This window comes from Notamacropus eugenii, chromosome 5 (assembly GCF_028372415.1).
Source record: "Notamacropus eugenii isolate mMacEug1 chromosome 5, mMacEug1.pri_v2, whole genome shotgun sequence".
Classification (NCBI taxonomy): domain Eukaryota; kingdom Metazoa; phylum Chordata; class Mammalia; order Diprotodontia; family Macropodidae; genus Notamacropus; species Notamacropus eugenii.
Window position 1 is genome coordinate 209075321 of NC_092876.1, and position 17174 is coordinate 209092494.

At 40.3% G+C, this 17174-nt stretch overlaps 1 protein-coding gene across 7 annotated transcripts in view; it reads right to left on the reverse strand.

The window, feature by feature from the left end:
- Window positions 1–17174, reverse strand: part of CACNB4 (calcium voltage-gated channel auxiliary subunit beta 4) — a 344733-nt gene that overhangs the window by 68093 nt on the left and 259466 nt on the right. For all 7 annotated transcript variants that reach the window (XM_072611963.1, XM_072611964.1, XM_072611967.1 and 4 more), the window contains 2 exons: window positions 2665–2784; window positions 1107–1229 (listed from right to left, as the gene is read on the reverse strand). In XM_072611963.1, the coding sequence (XP_072468064.1) occupies window positions 1107–1229; window positions 2665–2784 (243 nt within the window). The remainder of the gene's footprint in view (window positions 1–1106; window positions 1230–2664; window positions 2785–17174) is intronic.

Here is a 17174-nt window from a genome sequence, read left to right on the forward strand (position 1 = left end):
TGTTCCCAGTTCAGGTCATGACATGAAAACTTTCATATCTAAAAAAAAGATAAATGAAGGGAAAATATCTTTGGAATTTGACAAATGAAAGCAAGTCAATACATTTAAATTTTGGATAGTTTTGTTTTATTGTGGCACACACGACAATATTATGTTGTCTTGAGGTTGTGTTTCTCCTTCTTCCTAGGCACTATTCTGCATGAGTTTTTGTCTCTGACTTCCTTTCCCATACTTTTATGCCAAGCCCTAAAATTCTGGCAGTTTATTCTTATTGCCCATTCTATTTCACACTCTATTTCCCAGTTACAGTTTATCCCTTCCACACAGGGGCACAGTGCCCCCACAATCTGGAAAATCCTCATAAAATTTTTTGGCCCTCCCTTCATACCAGAGAAAATGTCTGACTTTTTTTTCTTTTTCTTTTATGGGATATTTACAGTACCCTATTATAAAATGTGGGTTAAGCATTTGGTCATAATCTTCATGTCATCTACTGGCTTTTGTGTGTCATTTGCAGCTTCCACAAAACTTCTCCCAAATTTCCATTTAATTTCTTATGCCAACTCATGAAATTTAACACTGTGATGGGGAAAGTTGCCACGTGAAAGGGATAAATGTATTTTCTTCCCTTTCTCAACTTTAGTACCTTTGTTTGATCATACCCATTGGCTGAATTCCAAGTTCCCAGTGAGTCCACAATACAGAATTCAGTAGGTATGCTTTTTTTTGGGAGACAGAACTCACCATGAGGTTAATCTGCTAGAGGACGATGTTTGGTTGAGTCTGATTCCCAGAGCCCTGTAAGGTGCCATCCATTCACAGAGATTCCTAAATTACCAGAGGATAACTTGTTTTTCCCCAAAACACATGCTTTTAAGGGATGACAGCAAATTAGTAGTTAAACTTTTTAGTAATATAATCTCTATGATTTCATGATGCTAAATTTTATAAAGATTTTATAAAGTTTTATAAAGGTTAAATGAGTCCATAAAACAATAATATGTCACGTTGGGAGTAGTCAGGTTCTCTCTCACATAGTCTGGCTAAGATCTCACTCTCAGGTTTGGGCTTTGAGCAAGAAAGAGAATAAGGTATTTTATATTTACCTCTTTAATGTGCAGAAAGTCCTTGGCATCAAAGGAAATGGCAGTGCTCGGAACAGGGACGTCTTCATCTAGAGCTCCACAATAACTCACATTCGTCTTCACAGCAAATGCCACTGGTTTCGACTGGAGAGAGAAACATGTGAAAAATGGAAGACAGCAAAGTACTGTGAGTTGAAACTTTTCAAACTGAAATGTTTTCTTCTGGATACAAGTGTAAATTAACCCCTAGAGAGAAATCCTGAAAGGATTTTATATTCTCAGGCATTCTAGAAAGTCAGGAAGTTTGGGGAGTTTACAGTGAAAATGAATAGGAAATGTGGAATAAATCTCAAAAATGCTAAGGAATCAGGGCAAGGGATAGTGAAAGTTATCAAAAGCACTTCCCAGGGGATCCTTGAATGTATTTAAAGTCATTGACAGGTCCTGTCCTGGAAAACAAAGGCCAGCTTTGAAAGACTAAAGAACTCTGATCAATGCGAATACCAATCTTGTTTTCAGAGCACCAACATGTTATATACTGCCTGGCTATTCCAAGATCATTATTCCAGAATCCGCCATATATATATGCCACTTTGTGTAACAATCTACATTTGGGCATCCATAATTAAAACAAATCAGATCTTGAAAGAAACTTTATAAAACCATAGCATGAACACAACGGTCCTCCTAGGATGTATGTGCTAGCATCAATGATTGCCATTGTACAGTGTGGCTGGATAGCAGCCCATCATACAAGAATTGCATACATGTTCTTACTATCTCCTCCCTCATGAAGGTACTCAGCACTGACAACTTCACCTTTCTTCAGCTGATGAAGCAGATGTGCTCACCACATTTACCTGCCTAATTCACCCCATCACCCTTTTCATCAGATATTTTACTGCTAAAGTAGGGAGATGAGGAGAAATCCTATAAGTAAATAGCTCTTGGCTGCTGCTATAAATAGAGGTGAGCCTCAGGGACTCTTTCTGAGGTATGGGAAGTTCTGATATTTAAAAATATTCCATAACGCTTGTCTTTTCTGCACCTCCTCCCTGATCATGGCTGTACCAGTTTCAGGTCTTTACCCTCACAGATATGGGATGAGATGGGAGAAGGAAATAAAATGAAACACCCAGAGAGACAGAGAGAAACCAAGAGAGTTTCATATCAGTTAGTCTAATGGAGAGGGAAGGGGCAAAGAACAGTCTGCTTCTAATTGCCCCTAGAATAACTCTGTGCTTCTCATTTGGTTCGAAGATGAGAGAAGAGCAAGCTTCATCCTGGCTGAAACCAATTGGGTGGCCAGTTTGCAAGTGACTGGCCCTTCATAAAGGGAGCACATAGAAGCTGTGTATAAATGGAGGAAGGATTGGTACTTCAGGAAGTGATCGCTTACCAAGGGCATTATTCATCTCTTTCAGGGGGAAGGGATCCTACAGGGCTATAATCAGGTGTTTTATCTGGATCCCAACATGAGGTGCATCATTAGAAACCTGGAAAGTCAAGACAGGGCATTCGTAGCCAGGTCCCACTAAGCACCAGGTCACGTCTGAATGAAAGAGAAAGAAAAATTCACCTTTGCCCTTTCAAGTTGAATAGCTGCCTGTTGTTCTCTTTCCTGACGAATTGCTTCTCTATCCTCTTCCAGCGATACATCTGAATCAGATGGTCTACTTGTATAGGAATCCGCTGAACCCTGCAAAGGAAAACATTCAGCAGAACAGGACAATGAGAAGAATATTAAATTTTCAGATTCGTAAGAGAATCCAAGGGTGTGTTCTTTTCATTTGCATGAAAACCAGTGCAGAGAATATGTGCTTTATTGTGGATATAAATTTAGAATGCAGACTTTAGCAAGGCATCTGGGTAACTTTAAGAGGTAGCAATACTGCAAGGGAAAATATTTTGACTAGACTAAATGCTAGGAAATATACTGCAGGGAAAATTATGCAATTTTAAATCTCAACATTTCTTGTTTTCTAATGTCTTTACATTGAGCAAGGATTTATCTGTGGAATTTGCACCTCAGCCCCATTCTTTCATATGCATGTGTATGTGAAATAATTATACTGGGAAAAGAGATTCAGCTTATTATGAGGTAAATCCTAAGGGAAGGACTCAGGTTAATGATCACCTATTAGTCAAAGTTTACAACAGAACAAAGCAGGCTCCTATACAGTCATCCTGTGGCTTTGCTAGTTTGTATTTCAACACTATATTCCATACAAAAGTCTTTCAGCTTGTCACTCAGCCTGCACCCAGTTCTGACAAGGCAATTGCAAAGCAGACAAAAGTGTTTGGAGCTGGGAGCAGGAATATGCAGAGTCACACTCAGAAGGGGGTCAGCTGCACTGAGCAGGAGTAAAATCACAGCCCAAGCCAGCTGAAGTAGCAAGCTAGAAGCAACTGCTGCCACTTTGGCGGTGGCAAGGCAAGAAAAGATGAGATACCAGACTGTCACCTGGGGTTTGGGGGGAGAATCGGAAAGACTTGCTTCTCACTCCTAAAATGGTTTCATGCGGCCACCTTATTTCAAAGGGTGGCAAGGCTGAAACGTAGAGAAAATTATGAAATATGCGTATGTGTGTGTGTGTGTGTGTGTGTGTGTGTGTGTACACAAAAGCAAATGTAGTATATATAGACAGATACAGATATACAGATATATATATGAATATATATATACTTGCTGAATTGATATTCTTTGAATAGTTTTGCAACTTTATGCTAAATATTAATGATAGAAAATGTCCAGTGTTCAAATGCTTCATAGGCATTAAAGGACAATTTCCCCCCAAGAGATAATCCAGCCTCCCTTGGAGTGGTTACTGTCTTCAAAAATGGTAGGAATAATGCTTAAGTGGTGGCTTGGTCCAAAACCTGCTAGGTGACAGCTCTCACTGCCTCCCCCTCGTAAAGTTAGAACTTACTACTATAAACCTCTTTACATGAATTGTTGTCCAATCATTTCAGTCATGAGTCAGTCAGGACCTCATTTGGGATTTTCTTGGCAAAGATACTGGAAGGTTTGCCATTTCCTTCTCCAGCTCATTTTACAGAGGAGGAAACTGAGGCAAACAGGGTTAAGTGATTTATCCAGGATCACACAGCTAGTTAAGTGTCTGATGCTTAATTTGAACCCAGGTCCTCCTGTCTTCAGATCCAGTGCTCTATCCACTGCACCACCTAGCTGTCCCTTTACATGAGTACCACTAAATATTTCAGTTTGCTTAGAAACTGAGATAATAATTCCATCTTAGAGGTCTGCTACATTAATTTATCATAGAATCATAGACATAGAGCTGAAACGGATTCCAGAAGCTATGAAGTTCAATTTCCTCATTTTACAGATGAGAAAAGAACAGAAAATTTAAGTGACTTACCTAGGTTGAACTAGTTGAGAGGTTGAACTAGCTGACCTCTGAAAGCCCCTCCCTATTTCTCGTTCATAGTAAGCATATAACAAATGTTTATTGACTGATCCCAAAGTCCAGATGAGCTAGGAAGTTTGCAAGAATAAGCTCAGTGATCTCCTTTGTGCCTACAAGCCTGGCTAAATTCAGAGAGATTTATCAGTAGAAGGTAGTCTGTTGGATGGTGATTGGTTTTTTGTTTTTTTTCCTATGGAAAATAATGAAGAATGTCTATTAAGGCATGGGGAAACTGCAATATATTGGTAGGAGATACATCCACTCTGACAAGATCTGGGATCCTGGAGAGCTTTGAAATATAAACATAGAGAACACATTCCATGTCAAGGCAGATTCAGATGAGAACAAGAATGTCCAATGCATGGGCATCATGTGGCAAACTCTCTCCCCCAGTTAGAGTTTAAGTTTTTCAAGGACAGAGACAGCTTCACTTGTCTTCATATTTCTTGTAGCATCTGGTACATTTTAGGCAATTGGTGAGCTACTTTTAATCAAGGGCCTACTGCATGCCCAGCCCTGTACTAAGTTCTAGAGAGAAAACATGGAAACAATTCTGTTTTAACAAGATATCTACAGGATATATAGAGGGTGGTCTCAGAGGGAAGGCACTAATGTAAGCAGGACAGGGATAGGCTTCTTACAACAGGTGACATTTTAGCTGGGATGTGAAGGAAGCCAGCGAAGCCAGGAGATAGAGATGAGGAGAAGGAGCATTGCAGGCATGGGGGACAGGACAAGCTGAGGGACGGAGTTTTGTGTGGAAGGATCAGCAAGGATGCCAGCATTACTGGATCACAGAATATACAGAAAAGAGTGAGATGTAAAGAGACTAGAAAAATGGGGAGGGCCCAGATTATGAAGGGCTTTAAAAGCCAAACTAAGGATTTTCTATCTCACCTTGGAGGCAATGGGGAACCCCTGGACTTGACTGAATACGGGGGTTGACATGGTCAGACTTGCCCTTTGGAGAGATCAATTTGACAATGGGATGGAGTATAGATTGGAGGGGGAAGACGCCTGAGGCTGGGAGGCCAACTGGTAGTCTACTGAAATAGTCTAGATGGGGGGGTAATGAAGACCTGCACCAGAGTGGTTTCAGTATCAGAGGAGAAAAGGGCCACGTACAAGAAATGCGATAAAGGTGGAAACAAAAACACATGGCAAATTGATTGGATATGGGGTGTGAGAGAGTGAGGAGTCAAGGATGACACCAAACTTGTGGGTCTGGGTAACATGAATGATGGTGGTACCCTCAACATTAATAGTAAGTTAGGAAGAGGAAATAGTTCGGGATAAAAAGTAATGAATTCAGTTTGGGACATGTTGAGTTTAAGATATATTTAAGAGACATCAGATTAGAAACGTACAATAAGCAGTTAGACACATGAGACCTCAGGAGAGTGGTTAGGGCTGGACACTTAGATGCGAGAGTCATTTGTGTAGAGATGTTAACTGAAACCATAGGAGTTAATGCGATCTACAAGGGAAATAGTACATAGAGAGAAAAGGGCCCAGAACGAAGTCTTGGGCATTTAATAATACTTACTGGCATTTTTAAAAGTGCTCTTTGAAAAATCTAGGTTTAGATTATGTTCAACAAATTAAACTTGTGCACCAAATGCTTTTATGCAAATATATGTACGTACATGTACACACACGTACACACACACACACATATATTTGTACACATATATATATGTTTAAAAACTCTGGGTCAACAAAATAGATATGTTTAAAAGGGATTATTCACATTTTTAAAAAATGCTTTATTTTAGCAAGCTTTTCAGGAACATACCTATTGCATAAAAATAGGAACCCTTGTCTAAAATCTATTTAAGATGGAAAGGGAAGAAAGACAATAGAGTTCTAAAGTCTATATATAAATCCGTGTCCTATGATTTCATAGTCTTTCTTCAAACCTGAGGTATGCTTTAATTAGAGCATGAGGCATATAGCAAACCTGTTTAAAACAGTCAGGAGTAGCCGATGGGGCCATATTATGGACATTAAAATGGTTATACAGCAGTAAATTGAAAAGGATGCCGTTGCCTCATTTGGAAAGCATGCATCAATAAAGGCTAGTGTCTGTAGTTTACAAGAAAGTGGGCTGCCCCCCCAAACCAATGAATCAAAAGCCTAAAACACCCAGGAGCTGTTGACACTAGGATTTGGCTAATTTCCCAAGCTATCTTCCAACTTCTCAAATTATGGCATGTAGCCTTCCCTAGGAAAATAACTCAAAGCTTCCCGAATACTAACTTGTTGGGTTTTTTCTTTTTAGAAATGTTAACAGGGATGTAAGCTCTTTTAAATTATTTTATAGATTCTTCTGCCAACTTTGAAGTACCAGAGATTTCTGTTGTTTCTAAGAACTACCTCTAAAGGAGACAAGAAAAACAATCAAGGTCACAACTAGATGAATATGTGATAATCAAGATGTATAACTGATACATCTTGGTTCATCTTTGAGAGAATGGAAGGAGTTAATAGAGGAACTTGAAGGCCAGTCACTTCAACACATTTTTCTGAAAGACCACCTATGTGTCTAACACTGTGCTAGGTTCCAGCAAGACATGCAATTAAGGTAAATCATATTTCCTGCCTTTGTAGACTCTTTATTTAGTCTTTTTTATCCAAGGTGCCTAACACAATGCCTACACATAGTAGGCACCTAATAACTATTTGTTTGCCAAATTAGGTTCTACTGGTGGTCTAAGTGGTGAAAACAAAGGGTTTTCTGGAAAGGCTTTTTATTTGAATTCTAATTTACAGATGGGTAGGAATTCATCAGACAAATAAGAGAAAGTGAGGACATTTTAGGCATAGGGAATGGAGTGAGCAAAAGCACCAGGGGAAGAAAATGAAGGAGAGGAGGAAGGGGATTGGCCATGGGAGAAAGACTGGAAGATTAAAGATAACACCCATGTTTCAAATATGGGGAAAAAGGCAAATGGTAGAGTGCCTGATGGCAGTGGGAATCTAGAGAAAGGGTATAGATAGGAGACATTTCAGAAGAAGAATTAGTGGGATTTGGTGACTGATTGGGAGAGGAAGAAAAGAGGACAGATTAAAATCAAAGATAACACCAACCTTTCAAATATAGGAGACAGGGCAAAGGTAGGAACCCAGGAGAATTAGTGAAGTCTGCAAGAAGAGTCACTTAAGCGGGGAAGAGAATGAATTTAGTTTTGGATGTTGAGATTTGAAAGACTAGTAAGACATGTAGGTAGAGATATAGGCAGACTTGGAAAGAAATAGTTACTGCCTAAGAAAAGGAAGCAACAGGATGAAAAATGAGACCTGAAGGCAAAGCAATAAGATGAGAAGTGGGCAGATTCACCTTTTAATGTGGTATGGCATTATTCAGTGCTGCTTAGTGCTACACCAGCATAGAGATTTTATATTATTCATCGCTATACAGTAGTGTGGACAAGAAGCTAAATTTAAGACTAATTGGTGACTTTTCAAATGATCGAAATCAGCTGGCCACAAAACAATGACTTGTGCTCTACATGTAGTATGAAAACAGCGGATCACTCAAAACACGCACAAGAAAACAGCAAGAGTCCCTAGAAATAAAACAGCTAAAATTAAAGATAAATCTTTAAAATTTCTTCCAATTCTGATACTTTATGCTTCTATTAAAGGAAGATAAGCAGAATAAATTATTACAAATGACTGACAATATTTCATGTCCTGCTCTATGCATGGCAACACTGGCTGCTCCCCCCCAAACCCCCATACAATTGTAGTTCTGCCCTATAGATTCCAGCTTTTCCTTTCAGATTGCAGCTCAGGCACATTATTCTGCATAAGTCTTAGCCAGTCTCCCTCAACTGCTCTGCCCTCTCTTTTTGACTACCTTATATTTAACAAATTTGTAAATATAGGGTGTCCTGAAAGCTTTAATAACTTATAACATCTCTAAAACTTTTAGGATACCCTGCATTGGTGTTTATTAACTTTATATTTGGGGCAGCTACCTGGTGCAATGGATAGAGCACCAGGCCTGAAATCAATAGGACTCATCTTCCTGAGCTCAAATCTGGTCTCAGACACTTACTAGCTGTGTGACTCTGGGCAAGTCACTTCACTCTGTTTGCCTCAGTTTCCTCATCTGTAAAACGACCTGGAGAAGGAAACGGCAAACCACTCTAGTGTCTTTGCCAAGAAAACCCCAAATGGGGTCACAACATCAGAAATGACTGTACAACAAAAACTTTCTGTTTCTGCTATATATTTTTCTATGCGCTTGGCTCCCCATGAGAACGTAAACTCATTATGCATAGGGATTACTTCATTCTTTGTATTTGCATCCTCAGCACTGAACTTAGATCCTGGCTCATAGGTACTTAATAAATATTTGATTGATTTATAATGATGACATATCAATACTTCAGGGAATCTTTTGATCTTGGTGATATGTGAACTCTTCTTAACAGAGAACTTTTCTTAACTCTTCTTAACATCATCACATCATCCCTTCTTATAATGAGGGGTTCTTGTCAATATTTTCTTCTATAAATCTTCCTCAGACAATTTATCGAGCACACTAGAGACTTTCCTCTGGGTCTTTTAGCATCCCATCAGTGCTTATGCCATCCTTCCCTTAACCCTCATCCACTCCACATGATTAGCCCTGTTGTTTTCCCTGGACATTATCTTTCATGTCACTTCTTATACACAAGTCATCATTGGTAATATGCTTGCGAGAGGCAACATGGTTTAGAGAGGATACACTGCTGGACTTGGGTTCAAATCCATTCTCAGAGATATATAGATAGATAGATGTTAATATCTATCTATCTATCTATCTATCTATCTATCTATCTATCTATCTGTCTGTCTCTCTGTCTCTCTGTCTGTCTATCTCAGCTGTATGACTCTAGGCCTCAGTGTTCTCATCTGTAAAATGAAAAGGCTGGAGGTGATGACATCTAATTTCCCTTCCAACTCTGTGTGTGTGTATAATTTTATATACACATACACACACACACACACACACACACACACATATATATATATATATAAAATCCTGCTTATGTCGCCATGTACCTCTCCATTGCTCTTTGCATCATCTGTAATTTTTATTTCATTATAATCATTGGAACAAAGAAATAACAACGAACTCACACTTATATAATGCTGTAAGGTTTACAAAACACATGCTTCACAACAATTCTGTTAAAGTAGGTAGTAAAAGTATTATCCCCATTTTACAAATGGGGGAAATGAGGCTCAGAGAGAGTAATGATCAAGTTCTAAGGTCCCAAATGACCAAGATGGTAACTAGCAGAGCTGGGATTTAAACCTTCTAACTTCAAGTCCAGTGTTTTGGCAGCCCCATCACAATACCTTTTACAAAGTCATAATCACATAATATAAAATACTAAATAATCAGATAAAATAAAATGCTAAGCTAAAAAGAATGTACCAGGATTTGGAGACCTGTGATTCTGTAGATGTGGGTCCTTCTCCATTAATGTCTATTATATCAACTGAATCACTTAGTAAATGGTCTTCAAAAGTTCCTGTGGTTGAAAAATGTATTATCTGGTGGTCAATCTGGTGATAGAGTCTATCCAAGTTTAGCTAAGTTGGTCTTCAAATGGAAGGCATAGAAATATTCTGTCATTGGGCCAAACAAGTCCTTTCCAGCTGAGGAGTACCTCCTGAAGCTTGTGTAATGCTAGCAAAGCCTTGGAAAACCAAGGCTCATCTCCATGCCATATAACAGATCAGAGCAGTACTTTACCAGAGCCTCATAAATCCTCAAAGAAACAAATGACATTTCTGTAAGAATGTAGCCTTAAGTATTGGGGGAGGGAGGGAATTTAATATCAGAAACACACTTATGCCTTGTGCTTTTTATGAATCTTTTTAACCTCAAGTCTAAGAAGCTTATAGAAAATTCCTTTCTGTTTACTATCTTTTCTTACAGGGTGGGAGGAGAGGAGCTGATTTTAAATTCCCATAAAGCTAAGTGGATTGCATTGAACTTAGTTTTTGACTGTGATTGTGAAATTCAGTAATGATAACATGTTTTATCTCTCAGTAGCAATATTAGCTAGGTGACACAGCAGATAGACCACTGGGCCTTGAAAAAGACCTGAGTTCAAAACCAGCCTCAGATACTTTCTAACTGTGATCCTGGACAAGTCACTTAACCCTGTTTGCCTCAGTTTCCTCACCTGTAAAATGAACTGGAGAAGGAAATGGCAAACAATCTAGTATCTTTGCCAAGAAAACCCCAAATGGAGTCACAAAGAGTTGGACATGACCAAACAACAACAGAAGTAATTTCAGTGTAAGCCTCATTGAGATTAGATACCTGCCAAAAACCTTGGTGTGTGACACAAACTTCCCACATGTACCTCTTATTTTCACCTTATTTCTCCATACCTTGTTAAATACAATGAGATTCCTGGATATTTTTTCATTTCATTTTTTCAGTCTTCTTAAAAGAATTATAGTTAATATACAAGTACCACTTTTGTCATCATTTCCTGCTTGTAATTTGGTATTTTTCCACTGTTACATCTTAGAAAACAGAGACATGATAGCTCTTAGTGTCTTAGTTAATAGTTCTGTAGTTCTACCTGCTTCATTTTTGTCTGGCAGATTGGTTTTGGTTCGGACTTATATCATCCAGATCTGGAACACTGCATATAAGCAACTCCTACTTACATAACAGAGTCATAGAGACAGGCAGCTAGGTGGTGCAACGAACAGAACGCTGTGCCTCGCTTCAGGAAGGCTTGAGTTAAAATCTTCATCTCAGATTCTCACTAGCTGTTTGACTCTGTTAAACTCTATTTGCCTCAATTTTTTCAACTGTATAACAGAGCTAATAACAATACCTACCTTGCAGGATTGATAGAGGATCAGATGTGATAAGGTTTCTAAAGCACTTAGCAGAGTGCCTGGCATACATAGACACTATATAAACGCTTTCTCCTTCTCAGAGAACACTGGAACACTCAGAGGTGCTGACTTGCCCATTTTCACAAAGCTAGATAGTATTAGAGGCAGGAATTTGAACCCCTGGTCTGACTCTGGGGGCAACCTTTAATCCACTACCTGCCACTGCCTCTTTTTTCATCCTCTGTACCACACTTCTCCCTTTATACTGCTTTGTTACAAGTTCCAAATAGAATCATTTGCTTCAAGCAGTTAAGGAACAGACTGAAAGCTAGAAAGTTTCTATTTCCGTACTTGAGGGAAATAGGCAGAAGAATTAGCCTTTTGGTTTGTGTTGTTTTCTGGTGCTTCATTTGAGAGAGAACTTATCAGCCATCATAAAATTACCAAAAAGTATTGCTTAGTCCACAAGTTACAGATCTTGGCAGCTTTCCATGAGTGGTTTTCAAGATTTTTAGGATTTACATATTAGGCTTTTGAAGGCTAAACTAGATTCCATTTTCTCCAGCACAAGCACACAACACACACACACACACACACACACACACACGCACGCACATACACACACAGCCCTAGTCCCCCGTCATCAACAAGGAATCTCAATATTAGGATTGATTAAATGATAATAAAGGAAAAAACTAGCTTAAAAAGCACTGGGCATTATGATATAACGAAAGGAACATAGGACTGAAATCATAAAAGAATTGCAGAATTTGAGAGCTAATAATTAGGCAACCCAGGGGCTGTCTGGGTGAATATACAAAAGTAATACCCACTAAGCACATCCAGCAAAGGGTCTTCCAGCCTCTGATTTCAGACCTACAAGGAGGAGATACTGACTTCTCAAAATATTCCATTCTACTTTTGTAGAGCTGAAATTATCTGGAAACTTTTTTTTCCCCTCTTACCTCAAGTCTAAATTTGTTTTCTTACAATTTCCAAAACTCCAGGTTCTACCCTCTGGGACCAAAGACAACAAGTCAAATCCCTTCTCCACAAGACAGACCTTCAGGGACTTGAAGACAGTTATCAACATCTCCCAGCTAAACGTACTCAGTCAAGTTTCTTTTGCCTATCCTTATATGATAAGACCTGGGTCCCAGTCCTGGTTCTGCCTTTTACCAGTTGCACGATTTCAAATAAGTCACTTCCAAACTTCCATCTCCTTATTTGAAACAAAAAGTATTATCAGAACTGCCTTTCTTGCCTCAGACCAATCACTAGATTAAAATGATTTAATGCATACAAAGTGCTTTTAAAACTATAAAACATGATATAAATGCAAATTATTAACATCTTAATATTTTAAAAATATACTCAAGACACAGATCAGACAGAGGAGAAACCTATGACTTGGAGGTAAATTTGGCAATTCAAGAGGTGTATTAAGTGTACTAGGTGACAAGAGAATGTTCTCCCAAACCCTACATAGATCCTAATGAAACAGGTGCTGCTCTTTTGTGCCAATATGAATTACAGTGGTACTTGCCTATAATCCCTGCTATTGGGAGAAGAGAAGGCTGGAGGAGCTCTTGAGTTTGGGAGTTCTGAGATCCATACAGCTAAAGCCAAATGGATCTCCACACAAAGTCCAATATGATGAGCCTCTGGGAGCTACCAAGCTGCCTAAGGAGGGGTGAACCAACCCAGATAAGAAAATGGAGCAGGTTAAAGCTTCTGTGAAGAATGTTGGGATCAGGTCCATGAGCAGTGGTTGTACTTCTAGGCTGGGCAAGATAGGGAGACCCAACGTCTCCTTCCCCTCCCCAAAAAGGCACACTGGGAGGTAGAGTGCCCCCTTTGTCACAACAAAAGCCAGAACAACAACCAAAAAAACAACCCCACATCAGGTTATCATCAGTATCAAAATGAAGCCTCCCAGATGTTCCAAAGCTGTTGGTTTTATGGCTCAGGTGCAGTGCTGACCCCTAAGGCAGAACCTTTCATACCACTTATAGATAACTTACCAGTGTTCCTTTCCTCATTTCAGGTACTTTTCCTGAATACCTTCCTTCCCAAAAATTGCCCAGAGGCCACTAATACACCACTCTCTCCAGTAAGCAGTAATTATTGGTGATAACCAATCTTTCTCCAACTTCCTTATTAAAATGTAACTTTCCTTAGCCCCATTCCATCAGAACCTTTCTTAGTAAATGGTTTATTTGTTGTCCAGTCTTTTTCAGTCATGTCTGATTCTTTTTGACCCCTTTGGGTTTTGTTTGGTATTTGGAAATGACAATAGAGTAGTTTGCCATTTCCTTCTTCAGTTCATTTTACAGATGAGGAAACTATGGCAAACAGGGTTAAGTGACTTTCCCAGGGTCACAAAGCTAGTAAGTGTCTGAGGCCAGATTTGAATTCAGGAACATGAGACTTTCTGACTCTGGGCAAGGCGCTCTCTCCACTGTGCCACCTAGTTGCCCCAGTAACTGGCTAGCAAATCCAATTAATGTGAGCTAAGGTATTAATGACTGATAACAGCATACCGTGTTTCTTCAAGAAAAAGCTGCATTTCAAAAGTGATTTTCAATGATATAATCAAAAAGGCATAAATTATATAGAAATTTCTGGCACCTTGGCAAGGCAGGGTTGAGGAGAGCTTTCTGAACAAGGGGACCTTTTCAGGCTTCTGAAATTGTTCTACCTACAGACAAGGTTCTTCTTGATTAACACCTCTGCAGCTCCTTCCCACTTCATAGGAGCTGATAAAAGTCTTCCTCTGTACTAGGAAGTAGGGCAGAGAAAGTTCAACTTCATTCCTAAACCTGATCAAGCTCTATAAATCGTGTAGATACAGCTGTCAAATACAATGGTCTCACTGTCAACACAATCCTACAATACTCCCATTAGCTTAATTTAGAGTCCAAATTAAAATTTTATCTTTTCCCCAATCTACCTTCTCCTGACTTTGCTGTAAGGAATGGATGGTACTCCTTAGCCTTAAGAGCATTCTTCACACCTAAGATTCCTTATAAATCTAAATCTGATCCTATGATGTTTCTTTTCTCTTACCTCCCACATCCAATCAGCTACCAAGTCCTCTTGTTTCTATTTCTATCTCTTGTCTCTATAGACTGATGAGCACCATAGTACTTCTTTCTTACCTGGGCTCTTGCAATAGGCTCCCAATAAATCTCTCTGCCTCTTTTGTTAAGGGTAGCTAGGTGGTACACTGAATAGCCTGGAGTCAGAAGACCTCAGTTCCAATCTAGCTTCTCAGACACTAGCTGTTTGACCCTGAGCAACTCTTAACCACTTAACCTCTGTTTGCCTCGGTTTCCCCGTGTATCAAATGGAGGTAATAACAGCACTTATCTCTCAGGGTTGTTGCGAGGATCCAATCAGGTAATAATTGTAAAGTGTTTAGCACAGTGCTCGGCACACATTAAGCATTATATAAATAGTAGCTGCTATTATTACTGTTTATTTCGTATTGGTCCTCTCTATTACTCAATGTATGCTCCAACCAAACAGGATTACTCACCTGTCCTCACTCAATCTCCTGATTTTTTTTTGCCTGGAATACCTTTACTGCCCCCATTAATTTCTACCTTTTGAAATCCTAGCCATCTTTTAAGACCTGGACCCAGTTCTGGGTCATTAGACTTTTTCCCAATTCATTAATTCAAAAATGACTTTCCTCACCCAACCCCCAACTCCACATAGCACTTTATTTGTATTTTTCTTGTGTTAACTGTACTTTTTATTATCTACTTCAGTTCAACAAGCACTTGTTGATATGACATGAAAAACATTATTAAGCACCTACTATGTGTCAGGAATTGTGCTAAGTCCTGGGGGTACAGACAGACAGTCCCTGTTCTTGAGAACTTATGATCTTATGACAATACACAAAAGGAAACTCAAAAGTGGGAGCTGTGCCAGAGGGAACTCAGAAAAGCATATTGAAGAAGATGGTGGAAATCTGAAGTGGCAAATTAAGAGAGAGTTTGGATGTGGGGCCTTTGATAAAGGAAGGCTATAAGAGGAGTTTTCTGCTCCCCTTTCCATCTCTCCAATCAAGAGGCAGAAGCAACTGAGTATCCTGATGAGATATGAGTAGCAAAACTGAAGTAATCTCCATGATAATGAGTTTCCTGGTGATGAGTTTATCTGGGAGTGAATGTATACTGGAACTCTACCATGTGTAAGGTAATGTGCTAGTAATTTTTTTTTTTAAGTGACACACTTCCAGCCCTCAAGTATCTTACAGTGTGAAAGGGTAATTCAACAGGTATGCAAATACAAGAGAGGATGTGAGAAATGCAGAAATGCCCAGAGGACCAAGAGAAATTTGCTGGGGGAAGGATTGTGTTCTGTAAAGCTAGGAACTATTGACAAGACAAAATAACATGCTCACCCTTACAGTTACAAGGTAGAGAAACTTTCCTGTAAGTGAAAAGATTCTACATCTTTAACTAACTAAAGAATTTCTTTCACTCTGACCAAAGGAATACAAATTGACACTGGGCTTTGAAAAACCAGGCTTTCGGGGGCGGAGCCAAGATGGCAGAGTAGAAAGACGCACATACACATAGCTCCGAACCCACAACTCATAGAACAGCTACAGGGAAGTAACTCACGGCGAATTCTGCACCCAGAGGCCACGGAACATTGGAGCGAGGGAGATTTCTGTTCCAGAGAGACCTGCAAACCTCTCGCGGGGGGGTCCTTCACGCTGCAGACTGGGCGCCGGGACTGGGAGCTGAGTGCAGCCCTGCCACGGCCGCAGCGCCAAGAGGAAAAGATGCGAGCGGGCTTCAGGGACAGGATCTCCAGCGGCCACGTGGGTCCCTCCACCCACAGAGGGACCTGCAAACCTCTCGCAAAAGGTCCCTCGCGCTGCAGACGGGGAGCCCAGCCCAGACCTGCCGCGGCTGCGGCACCAAGAAAAGCAGATCTGAGCAGGCTTCAGGGACGGGATCTCCAGCGGCCACACAAGTCCCTCCACCCACAGGTGACGGGGGTCGGTGAGAGAGTCTCTTTGGCGGGTTGAGAGGGGAGTAGGGTACTCCCATAACTCAGGCCCCCCCCCCCCAAGGTAGAAGATGAGAGGCGGCTGCAGACCAGGGCTCCCCAAGGGGGCAGGAGCCTGGATCCATTGTGGAAGGTCTGTGCATAAACCCCCTGAGGGAACTGAGCCTGAGAGGCGGCCCTGCCCCGACCTCAGCACCTGATCTTAATCTCACACTGAATAGCAGCCCTGCCCCCGCCAAAAGCCCTAAGGCTGGAAGCAGCATTTGAATCTCAGACCCCAAACGCTGGCTGGGAGGATCAGGAGGCGAGGTGGGTGTGAGGAGAATATTAAGAGGTCAAGTCACTGGCTGGGAAAATGCCCAGAAAAGGGAAAAGAAATAAGACTATAGAAGGTTACTTTCTTGGTGAACAGGCATTTCCTCCCTTCCTTTCTGATGAGGAAGAACAATGCTTACCATCAGGCAAAGACACAGAAATCAAGGCTTCTGTGTCCCAGCCCACCCAGTGGGCTCAGGCCATGGAAGAGCTCAAAAAGAATTTTGAAAATCAAGTTAGATGGAGGAAAAGCTGGGAAGAGAAATGAGAGACATGAAGTCAAAGCATGAACAGCAAATCAGCTCCCTGCTAAAGGAGACCCAAAAAAATGTTGAGGAAAATAACACCTTGAAAACTAGCCTAACTCAATTGGCAAAAGAGGTTCAAAAAACCAATGAGGAGAAGAATGCTTTCAAAAGCAGAATTAGCCAAATGGAAAAGGAGA